Below are 12,875 nucleotides of genomic sequence, written 5' to 3'. Positions count from 1 at the left end.
TATACAGAAAATGCAGATAAATTCTTGTGAATGAATATTTATTTATAAAATATACCTTCACTTCCTGTAACCCCTGTAAAATATGAATACAAAGACAGCCAGAAAAGTACTTATGCTTAGTCCTAACCTAGGTCCAAACACCATTCTTTCACTGAATGTAAAGATTAAAGGCGAACTTCAACGTTACTGTCATATTATTAAATTAATGTGACAGCAGACTATTATGATAGCAGTATTTTTCAGAGCATGGCACTTTTTAATTGTTTTCTTCATCTTTTTTTCATTAATACGCAAAGAATGTTGGATAACGATATCCTCATAATACTCAGATTAAAGACTCAGCCTATTTATGCCAGAAATTTAAAATTTAAGGGGGATCAGGGCGTAAACACCGATCATACTTTCCCTGTCCCTGGTTCAGTGCATACAGCTTGGTTACTTGTGATGGAGCTCGACTGCTGTTCAACTAGAACCACCACTGGAAAATGCTGACAAAAGGCAACTGTGCTGCTCGTTAGCACATTTACAGGAGTACAAAACATTCAAGGCTCGAATTCTCTCTGCTTTACTTGGCTATATCAGCAGTCTTGAGTGTAGGAATAGGGACATAGCAAGCATCTCAGCAAGTTCCCCCAAATTTTTATTAGTTGCTTTCCTGTCTTCCGACAGCTACAGCTGTACTTCAGGACAACAGAAACGGTTTTGTGATCTCCTGGACATGGAATATAGATGACCAGTCAGTGCTGAGGCTTCTCCTTCTACTGATTTTGAAATCTGCCTCGGCACTCAAGGATTCCCACAGGATATCAGGTTTTGTCAGTGCTGCTGGTAACATGTAGAACCCAGTGGAAGCCAAGGGAACTGTACTGAGGCTTTTATTTACTGACGTCATTGCAATTACTTATAAACACTAAAGCTGGAAACAAATTCAGATTTTACCAGCTCCTTCACCTACAGCAACCAGGTTTTGAAGGTACATTTAAAATTCTGAAAATTGATGCAGAATTTGGGTCTCCTTAAAAAGGAAAAACGGGCTGCAAGATCTCATTTAGAAACACATCATACAGGCAGTGAGGCTTGTAAGACTGTGGCTTTGACTATTCTTAAAAAAAAGAGCTTCAGAGAAAAAAATGGAGGGACTGGAGGAAAGGCAAAAAAGTCATACTGAAGTATGGAATGCATTAAAAAAGCTGGATCTCTGACAACAAAAATGTATCCCTGTGGGGTTTGGTTTTGGTTTTTTACTATTTTTTTTTTTTTTAAGTATGAAGACACTTTGCACTGATAAACCCTATTTTAACACAACAAAGAGATGTATTCCGGTTTAACCTTCCAGAATGCTTTACAAATTTACATAAGTAACTGAAAAAAACCAACACAAGACTTTACCCCTTAAATCTGCAGCAACACTTCTTTTTCGTTATTATACTATCTAAACAGTTGGGATAAGGATGTTTCCCATTAAAATTTGACCATCACTTTTTACCAGTCTCTTATGTATTCATAAATGCTGTTAAAAAATTAAAACTCATTTACAAATAAACAAGGAAACAACAAAAAGCATAGAATCAATCACATCTTAAATGTGCTATCTGGAAGCGTATAACAATAAACTATTTATGACATATCCAGAAGGATGCAGTAATAAATTATTTCTTTTTTATTCTTATTTAATATTGCAATCTTTCACTTTGCTCTAATAATGCTTACTTAATAAGCAATACTCATTAAGGAATTTGTAATTTTAAGGTAAGTTCAGAAAAAAATGGTTTTTTTAATATTAATTTTTATAATTATTTTTAAAGGCCTACTTGTTTAGAGGATTTCAGATCAAGTGTGTATCAATTTAAGGACTCTGACACTTCAGCGTCCTTGTGGAGCTGTCACTATGTTATTTAGGAGCACAAGTACTAACAGAAGCTCTGAGTCATTCAGGCTGTGATTCCACTGTGTATTTCTCGTCTCGGCAAAGCTGACTTAAGCAGTTCCTGCCACTATCTCCATATCTTAGAGCTCATTTGTTCTCTTCACCTTGCCCTGAGCCCTTCATTTCAATCTTTTGTTTGTGCCAATACAAAGGTTTGTCAGGCTCCAGGTGAACCAGACTGGAGAAGTTATTTATATTTTAAACAGCTATACAAACCCTCCTCTCAGGGTCTGGCAGAGAGATTTCTAATTTGGAGGATGTCCCTGACCAGAAAAAACACACTTTGTGCCAAACAGACAGGGTGATATTAAGTTGCCTACAAGCAACTGGGGTGAAGAACAGGGAAGAGCAGAAAACCATTTAGGTCAGCTTTACTTCCAAGATAAACATTTGTAAACTGCCATCTTGGCTATTTCTCTTGGGTACAATTCACTGGTTTCAAAGCTGCCGTGCTAACCAACCGCTCTCTGGTATGCTGAAGACTGAGGATGACAACCTCACTGCAGGTTCCAAACTAGGAAATTCACTGCCTTTGAGAGGAGCCTTGCTGGCAAGACCTCGTGATCTGGGAGGAGTGTCCCACCAGAGGTAGATTTGAAGAGCAGGGCTGGGCAGCAGGATGCAGCAGCAGGTACCCCAAGGTACAGCAGTTGAGATGAAAGGAGTCACTCTGCTGCTGAAACCTCCTACACAACTTTGACCACATGACTGCCTCCAAGACAGCCAAAGTTAACTGTTTATGCCACAATCACCAGCTTGTCTCCACAGACCTGTGAACGCCGAGGAGCTTTCCTCTTGCTGGATCAGTGGCTCAAGAATTCTAAGTTTCACATGACAAGAGTTCAAGAAAGTTCCATTTCCACTTAGATAGTGTAATGAGTAAACATATCTACAAAGATACTAACATATAAATTTTCACTGACCACCAACCTAGCCTCCAAGTAAGATTTCAAATTGAAAATTTTTCTTTAAAATCTGACCTCTGTCATTTTCTTATTCTCTCACTAAGGACTATCACTTTTCTTCTTTTCTCAGGTAACAGCTACATAGTAAAGCAAAATGTAGTCTCAAGGATAGTAAAATTTCTTTCAAAACTACTCTGCCTCTTGGTTCTCCAGGACTAATGAGGAATATATGATGGAGGCTGCCAAAACAAGTGTTCACTTCTCAGATGTAGAGTCATAAATGTCTGCAGAAATGCATCCTGACACCAAGGATTATTACAGGTATTTTTAAAACAGCTGCTTATAGTTAGAAACCATTACGTAGTTCTTTGTTGCATGCAGTGAAGGGCATTTAGAGGCACAACTGTAACACATTGAAACTCTAATATTTGGGGAGGATAGCAGGGGAAAAAGAATAAAAGGAGAAAAGGTTACTCTTGAGTACTGCAGGAACTTACTGGTCCTTTAGCCAGTCGTTAACAAAAGGAATGGAAAAGAATTCCGTGAATGGCTCATCTTTCCTCTTTGGGTTCTTGCTGATAACAAAAAAACAATAGAAAACAATGCATATTAAATTTCACCTACTCTATTTGTAAATTAATGTCTTTGAATCACTGAACATAATAGTAAAAGCCACAATTAACTTACTTGTATAGCCACTCAGTCAGGAAATCACAGGCAATAAATTTGGTCCTTTTCCTCTAAAGATAGAAGATAGTTTCAAATTATTTATTATCTTTGGATTGGTCACATGTTTTCAAAACTGGAGAGGAACAGAAGCTAAATTGACTGGTTTTATTAAATAAAATATTCAGTACGTTATTCTGTCTACTTTAATATTGCTACTGCCAACAGCCAGTGGCTCAGCCAAAATTGTATAAATTTTGTGGAATGCTTTCAAGTCAAGTGAAAAAATGAGTGAGAAAATTTTACATGTACTATCTTGATACTTGCAGCACAGCTATAACCAATACCTCTGAATGGTGTGCTTTCTAAATGGCAATCTCATTGCAAAGAAATTAACAGAACACACATATGAAAATATGTTGTTAATTACTTGTCATTTTGTCGAAGTTCTATTATCGTATTTAAAATACTTCATTACTTCCAGGGCACAGAAGGAACATTGACGGAATATTGTTTCCTCTTGCATGGAAGCTGCTTGAAGGCATTGTGAATAGTTAGAAAAACATACACAGCAGAGTATTGTATGACTGCTCAGATGAAATTGTCTGTTGGCTAGTCCAGAAAGAAAGGCAGAAACAAGGCATATGTATATCCACAATCACAGGTACCATGGGCATTACAGAGGATCAGGTAAAAAGTTCAAAACCTGGAGCTTCAGAGCAAAACAGTTGTGCCCTTTGCACCCAGTTCTATGACTTCTTCATCAGCAAAGAGAATTGTGCAAAATGCTTTGCAGTGGGTTATCTGTCGTGACTCGTGCAGCCAGCAGCTGTCTAGCTGGGCAAAGCTGCAGGCATGTTTCAAGTTCAAAATTCAGAGGATCAATTTTGATCAACACAGAATTTATTAGGGCTTTCCTGTTCTTAATTTCCTCTCTGCATTCCATCTTTACAGACTGAACGTACAAATGAGTACAGGTGCTTATTCTGCTTGCCACAAACCAGGAGAATATAATGCAGACTTCTGGCTGAAATAACAGAAGAGGATCTTCTGAGGAGTATCTCCTGAGCCCCTCTTACATGATGTGTGTAACAGAGAGTGAACACTAAAAGACATTAGGCCCCTGCAGAACAGAATCACTAAGTGCTTTATCAAGATAGCAGCCACTTAGCTAGGAGAACGCCTAGCTCGCATCCAGAAGGTAACACTTACCCTGTCAAATGGGAGATTCAGCTGCAATTATTACTTTTTAGGAAAATAATTCACACTGGTCAAATACATTTGTGAAACTGTTACATGTCACTAGAAAGGTTGAAGACTTCATTAAAATATAAGAAATGAAACTACCACTTGCTAAGAACAATACAATAGAGATGTAATGGGAAATTCAATGCATGACAGACAACTTTACTCTCTGTATTATCCTCAGCATCTGTGTTTCCCCCTGCGCTACAAGAATGTGATGCAAAAAGGACTGGAGGATATGAACAGAGATGTGGAAAAAAGGTGCTTTTCATGGCATAGTTCTTTCAAATTTGGGGGTATGAGCATATGGCATAGTTTGGGAGCCAGTGTATCACTTCAGCCACAGGTGAAGTGGAAGAGGAACATTATGTGAGGTGCTGATGGCACCGTGAAGAACACAGAGCAGTCACGTAGCCAGAGGACGTCAAATGTGACGTTTAGAGCTACACTGCTTGGCATTCCTAGATGATACCCAGGAAAACCTTTACTTTTCTAAATGAATCTTATCCTTGGTGGATGCATGGTCTGAGTCGCACAGAAGAAAAAGAATTTTTTTTAAAAAGTGCAGAAGGGAAAAAAAGGCAACACTGCAAAACATTTATCAGCCCTGAATCTAGTGAGCCTTTATGATCTCCATCAAGACAATAGAAGCTTTCAGGTTCACGTGGCTCTCCATCAGAGTGCTTGGGTGTGAAGAAGCACATCTCCTTAAGGACTTGTCACGTCTGTCATGCTAATACAAGATACTGTTCTGAGAAGACAAACAAATAGGCTTCAAGAGACCAATGCTTTCACTGGAGAGGTTTCTACATGTCGTTTTAGATGCTAAATGGACAAATTTTGACTGAACAGAATCTGAAAACAAATAGCAGAGTCTGATCATCTTTGCACAGCTATTCTCAATCACAACACGAAACTGAGTCCCATCACTCAGTGAATTGTTTCAGAGAATAAATTCTTTACTTGGACAACAAAACTCAATTTAATCTAGCAGTTGTAATTTAATCTGTTTGAAGTAAATTGCTTTAAGTAATTTGCAATGGAAAAGAACGATCAGAACAGTGTTTCAAAACTGTCGTCACCAAAGGAATCAAATTCATCTTGCTTTATTCTTGTTATATCCAGTGAACTTATCAGAGAGGAATTTGGTCAAGCTGAATACTTTCTTCTTATGTTATTTTTTTGCCAGGCAACAGTTCACTTTGCTAATGAATTAAATCATTAGTTGCACAGCAGTCAACATTTATAGAGGGAAAAAAGTGACATAAATTGACCTGCCTTTGACACATTCATCCTATGCTGCATGAATCAGGATAAACACAGGAAATATCTGCACAATGTGCATTGTTAAGCTGCAGATGTGTTTATAAACTATTTATACGCAGAATTCATTTCCCATTTTTCAGCTTAAATATGATGTGCTTGGTAATAGTCACACAAAACCACTGGTGATCAGGAGATGGCAAAGTCATTAGGAAACTTTCTTCCATTCCCTTTCCCTGATCTCTCATACTTTTAAATATAATATATTCCATTACAGAGTCTGATACAGCATCCTCTTTCTGTGATTGCTAATCAGAATGAGAAATCAAACTTATACTAATAAAAACATTTAAACATTGTTCAGTTTTAATGCTGAAACATGAATGCATTAGTCAGTTCTCATGAGAGAAATGATTTAAGAAAATAAGTCTGCTCCCTGGAGACATCTGACAGCAGATTGGATAAAGCACAGAAGAACTTACGGTAGGGAACAAAAAATCAGCAATGGAATACTGGGCAACCTAATAGGTTTCTTTCATCCCTAATTTAAAAACGAAGCTTATACAGACTGTTCTCATATTTATGTCTGTTTGAAGTCTGCAAATATATCCAGCAGCTGGTGGTTTTTCTAGGTTTCCACTTTTCAGATTTTTCATATGCACTACATAATGCAAGAGAACCTATTTCAAATGTAATGTTGAAGTTGTTATGTTTCTGTATCACCTCCCAAATAAGATCCTACAGATTTCTTTCCTACCCAAATTCCTACTTCAGTGTAACCATCTTACTTTCCTGACGTTCCCATCTGATTCTACAACTCCTCCTTTCCAGACATGGGTGCATTTTTTCTGATCTCCTTTAATTCCTCTGTTGGTCCCATGATCTGATCTCCCTCCACTCCTCTCTTACTTAAATTTTCATTCTCTTCTCACTCGCCTTCCTTCACCTTCAAAACATGACAACCTTTAGTCCCTCTCTTCAAAACCCTCACTCTTCATTCCCTCACAATTCCCTCTCTTGCCTCCCAGGCTGACTCACCGCTGACCGCAGTCAGTTCAACTTTTCCTCCCGTGCCTCTTTCATCTATCTTCCACCAGTTTATTCTATTGGAGCTGCCCTTTACAGGCTTTAACGACTCATGTCTAGCCAAAATTCAAATCCAGTATTCTGTTCTCATCCATCACGATTTCAGTTCACTTAATCACAACTAATCATGTTCCTCTCCTGTTCCCTCATGAATTCCATGAATCTGTCTACTCCCCTAATTTTCAAGCTATCTTCTGGTCTGTTTATCATAGGATCCTTTCTCCCTGTCCCAAACTTTCTCTGGGTTTCTAAAGACTCCAGTTTTGATTCTAACCATTTTAATGCAAAGTGTAGCACGTTTTTTAGTCCGAATCCATAGGGAACAACACGTTTCTTATGAAACAGAAGTATAATTAGAAATTACATATGTAAGTCACGTAAGGAAACAGAATGTCCGAGTACAAGCACCTGAACAGTAGTGGAAAAGATCACTAATATTCAGTTATATGGCAAAAATAAAGAGCTATTGTTTCACTAGTTGTTGTTCAAAAGGAGGAAGAAATGATGTCACAGTGGAAAATTATCTTCTGACATAAGTTTGCTTTCCCCAACAGCAGGACATCTCTATACATAGCAACAAAACCCACTTAGTCTCTTTTTGATAAGATGTGCTCATTTTTATGAAGTTTCTATGCATCAGAAAATAATTGGTTTTATTAGTTTACTATAAAGCAACAAAGAGATCCATAAAAAATCGATTTTCAGACCAGATACTTTCTAATCTATACACCACCAAAGCTCTGCAAAATAGACGATGTAACCTTAGATTTGTACTTAGTTTGAAACCAAAGTATTTCTAAGAATTATCTTATTTTTCCATCAAGTGCTGCTTTAGTGCCTTCAGAAACGTGTAACATCTATCAAGGATTATATTTTAAGCCAGCTGTAAGGCATGCCTTTTTCCTGTTAAAGGACATGTGCTTTCTTTTAAAAAAAAACACAAAACCAAATCAATATATATTATTCATCACACTTTTAATCAAATTTATGTTCAACCTGTTCTTGGCTAGATAATGCAAATGTGATGGCAGGAACGATGTACGAAGATGTAACACCATAACGACACGTAAATGAACCGTTTTCCTGTTTTGCCTGATTATAAATACATATTCCGCCAGATTATAAATACATATACACACATCTGTAAATCAAGTAGTTTATTGACACACACAAACCTTATGAAGACTGAGCAAAACCCAAAATAACTTGCTGTTATTAAATGTACAGATTTAGATCTGAAATGAGAGTCTGGGGTGTCCACTCAAGCATGGTAAGCTTTCTGTATTTTTGGCTGTGCCAGGCATATATAGGTCAGTGGCAAATAGCACACGGGTATTTTTTACAAATTGTTTCATAAGTCCGTTCTCCTATAGCACGTGCCTGTAACAGGAGGCCAATATCAGTAGTTGGAGAGAAGTCAGATCAAGACCCAAGATGAATAACAACCCACTAGTAACACAGAGTCCTCCTCACTATGCTATCATTTTAATCTATAACAATTTAATATACAACCCCAAAAGTACAAACCATGTTCCTCAGATGTGCAACATGTGCAAAAAAGGAGATATTTGCATTGTCATATTAACTGCCCATTATACTATGAAGCTGCAAGTAAGAGGGTGCTCAGCTGCAGGCATAAAAATATAGAGAAGTTCTATATTGGAAAGTGTGGATGACAGACAGAAAGTAGGAAAGAAGTAGGAAAAACCCTATTTCCACAGCTGGAGAAAATAGCAAAAATGATGGAAAACCTCACAATTCCCAGGACCTAATCTTTTCCTAGTGGTCTGTGAGTTAGGCTATGGTGATACGGTAAGCTTTATTTCGCACAAGTTCCAATATTTATTTAAGCATTCCCTATATACAATAAAGAATGAATCCCTAGATATGTTTATGCATACAGACAATGCAAACAAATTTACAAAAATATATGTATCCAACAATTTTATAAGCTTATTAATGCTGAATACCAATGTTTTCCAATTAAATGAAATTTACATAGAATGTTAAAAATCTGAAATACACAATGCACCTCTATTAGGATGCTAGCCCGCAAAAATAATTGAATAATTAAGTAAAATTCAAAGTCTTTATGTCTCTTTCAAATGAGTGATGCGTACTAATCTGTTTCTCTAAAATATCAGACTCTTTAGGCTATATACAACTGTATACTTTATGGAGAACTTGTGAATTAGAGATGATCATAATGATTAAGTGTGTGCAGTACGTAATCTGGTCTGAATTACTGGAGAAAACAACATTCAAGATCAAAACAACTCATGATATGTTATTTCATATTCTTGTGGTTGGTTTTCTTGCAGAAGATCAAATAAACAAATACAGCCTGTAAAATAAAAGAATGTAACTTCCTGCCAATGATTTGAACTGAAAACTAAAAACTAACCTCAAAACACTTTTCCTTCTCGGCTCGATGCAGAAGTTCAGCGATTCCAGGTAAAAGTACTGGAAAGATGTAATACTCTAAGTATTCTTGAGGAGAACCTGAGCAAAACAGTACAACCTTCACTTACAGGTAAGCACTTAGATTTCACAAAAACACAAATATCAGGTATCATAATCTAAGTATCAGTTATTTTATCAGCACCAGCACAGATTGAACTAAACCAATTCATTTAGTTCAGATACAGCCACGGATTTGTCTTCCCCTCTCTTGCTTAGACAACATAAACTCAGTAAATTTCAGACTAAAGGTGCATCAACACTGCAAACCACAGCGTGCTTCAGAGATGTCAGACTTAGTTTTAAATGAGTAAACTCAGACAAAAAGAAACAGTTTAGCCATAGAAATGAAAAACAATGTGAACTAATTTACCCTGACCGAAAGAAAAGCAGATGAGCTTGTGCTGAACTCAGTGCTGTTGCAGCTTTTGGTACCTATACCCACGCCCTTTATAATCTGCAGTAACCGAGCTGGTCATAAAACTGAATTTCTAGACAGAGGAAAAAACAAAGGTTATATTTCAGCAGTGCTGTGATTTCTTTCTCTTAATTACTTCCTATTTGCCAGATCCTTCAGAAATTTGAACATGACTCCATATACCAAATTTTTGCACCTTGGGAGGGCTGTCTGGGTTGGCATCTCTCTCTTCCGTTGGACTGCACTGCCCTTGCATGAGGTCTACTTACCACACTTCCCAGGCGCTCACACGCATGGGCATCACTGAGTTCCGTGCAGAAGAAAGCAGCTGCAGTCATCGTGTTCTATGTGTGAGTCTAATGTCTACGCGCTTGCTCAGTCAAGAGGCTTGAGCTTTGCTTCCTTCTCAGCTTTCCCCAACATCTCACTCTTCCCTACATCTCACTCTTCCCTAATGGGACCTTTTGCCATAAACTTATAAACTGGGTGAAGTGGGGAAGCCTTCTGCCCCTTCTGATGAAGACGTTGCACACGGAGGAACTTAAGTTCGCCGGGCCAGAGGGAAAAGGGAGGTGTAAGAGAAGTTCCCTCAAGAAGGTGAACAAAACAAAACCTGTTAGGATCTGAGACAAGCAAGGGTGGCTTATTGGTGGAGGTTCTGTCCTTGATTTAAAGACAGATGGCCTGCCGTTCGGTAAGTTCTCATGTTTTGGTAACGTTAAGGTAAGTTTTCAGGTTTCAGCAGTAACAATTAAGTCACAGAAGTGTTCTCTTCTGGTAACACAATAGAAACACTGAATTTATTCTCAGTTTTACACCATTAATTGGTTCATATGCTGCTGGACAATGTTCATAACTGGAAGGATACTATATAATATATATACATCTCTGTGTGTGTATATGTATGTGTATACACACACACATATATATAAAGACCAAGAGTAACACTGCTTCTTACCAGTAACAGGAATTCCTAATGAGCAAGAATGAATAGAAGATAAGCAAAGACAAAAATGAGAGCTAAAATGCATAATAAAAATACACCACTACTTGCTAAATTACAGAAATTGACAAAAATGGAAGGACAAAACTTCAGAGCTGTTTCCGTTCTAATTTGTAGTCAGCTGGGCAAATATAGTATTTTGAAAGCAGTTTTCAAACTCGATTGTCTGTTTAGCCTATTGATCCTAGTTTTGGGTTATTAAATTAGAGGAAGAAATGTTTGCCTTTCCCTGATTTAAGTGGCTAAATAAAAGGTCAGTTATTCAGGAGAACTACTTTAACAGCCAGCCAATGCCACTGATTTGTAATGCACCGTTTGGGCTTTCTCCCACTGCCCGAGGGCCAAGCTAGCTTCCTGTTTGCAGACCGGGGGACTAGTTATGCAAACTCCACTTAAGAACAAGCATTGTAGCTGTTAACACTTTCAACAAATGACACACCCTTGCCAGATGCAAGAAAAATAATCACAACAGGGTTCTAAATAATATATCCTACTTACATGTTTTTGGATCAGGTGGTTCTGGAAAGGGGGCTGCCTCGGGTATGGGAAGCGACTGTTGGGAAGCAGCATCAGCTACAGGAGCTGAATACAATTGTTCCGTACATAATGGCTGCAATATTCCTGCTTCCAAAGACACCTGCTCAAGGTAAATATAACCTATATAAATACTCTGATCAGACTGTAAAAGAGAAGTCAATTCAACAGGAAAAATTATAAGGTCAGTGAAAAAAAGGTAACTCTGTACGTGATGCCCAAATTAATTCTAGAAGTGCTGGGGACACAGATCTGAAGTGGTTTGTCTTCTTAAGTTTTTCTGCCTGCCACACAAGTCTACCTATACCGAATTTATTTGGACAAAAATAGATTTCCATCAACTTTGATCAGGATTAATTCCCCTAATTCCACTGGCCACATCTAAGTGACTTATGTCATACGTGAAATTGGGGTGTAACTCCCTGACTGCGCTTGCTCCCCTCTCCTGTGTATTTCAGCGCTCAGCCTGCTTGCAGCTCCACCCTGCCTGCGAAGCAGACAGTCGCAGAAAAAAGACTGCAAGATGTACAAACCAAACACAGCTGGTAATCTAATTTTAGGAGAGCGCTACCCAAGTTGCTTTAAATAACAGCAATGATTTGCATTTGTTGATTCAGAGAAGTTGTTAGCAAAGTGTAGTTTTGTTTTCATTTTATGAATGAGTCCACACTGCGGGTACCTAATTTTCCCATTTAGTTATTTCAAATCTTTTAAAACCAGCCCGATGCAGATTTTTTACTTGAACTATACTCACAGATGCATGGTTTGAATTGGGAACATCTGGAAATTGAGGCTGTTCTGCTTCATACTCTAAAAGTAAAAAAGAAATATAATATTTATCCTAGAAGGCTTTAAAAACACGTTTATTTTTCCCCTAAACAAACTTTACTTTCTTAAGGTACTTGTTCTGGTTTGAAACAACAAAAATCAGTATGCAACAAATATTTACCATGAAATATAATGTTATAGAACAAATCTGAACTTTAGAGTTTTGGCTTGAAGGTCAAGGTTCTCAGCGATAAAAGAACCCTTATTGGGAAAAAGATTTTTAACCAATGCTTATTTAACCAATAATAATTTAAAATATAAGGGAAATGCAGATGCTTGCACAGAATTAGCCATTATTTCAGGAGTAAATTCTTACAGCCAAACACAGCAGGTTTGCCCTTTTCTACCACCACAATTAGGAAGAATTACAATTAGGAAATTTACTGGCATCACTACTTCCACGTGTAGCTGTTGAGCACAGCAGTACGGATGCCTCAGCTGAGTAACACTAGAATAAGTAACTCTAACCCTACATCAAAAATGGGCAAATACCAGCTTCCAGGCGTTATAAAGCAGCAGGTGAGGAGAAGCCCCTCTGGG

At 37.7% G+C, this 12,875-nt stretch overlaps 1 protein-coding gene across 1 annotated transcript; it reads right to left on the bottom strand.

Moving 5' to 3' along the window:
* Window positions 1-3,329: 3,329 nt before the first annotated feature.
* IQCK (IQ motif containing K) lies at window positions 3,330-12,317 on the bottom strand (the record flags this gene model as incomplete). The annotated part of the gene is made up of 5 exons (XM_009867711.1): window positions 3,330-3,407; window positions 3,520-3,572; window positions 9,497-9,594; window positions 11,472-11,610; window positions 12,262-12,317. Coding segments are annotated over 5 exons (424 nt in total), but the record flags the coding sequence as incomplete, so codon positions are not given.
* Window positions 12,318-12,875: the final 558 nt, after the last annotated feature.

This window comes from Apaloderma vittatum, unplaced genomic scaffold (genome assembly GCF_000703405.1).
Source record: "Apaloderma vittatum isolate BGI_N311 unplaced genomic scaffold, ASM70340v1 scaffold41174, whole genome shotgun sequence".
NCBI classification, from domain to species: Eukaryota; Metazoa; Chordata; class Aves; order Trogoniformes; family Trogonidae; genus Apaloderma; species Apaloderma vittatum.
This window is presented reverse-complemented; position numbering and strand designations above follow the sequence as displayed.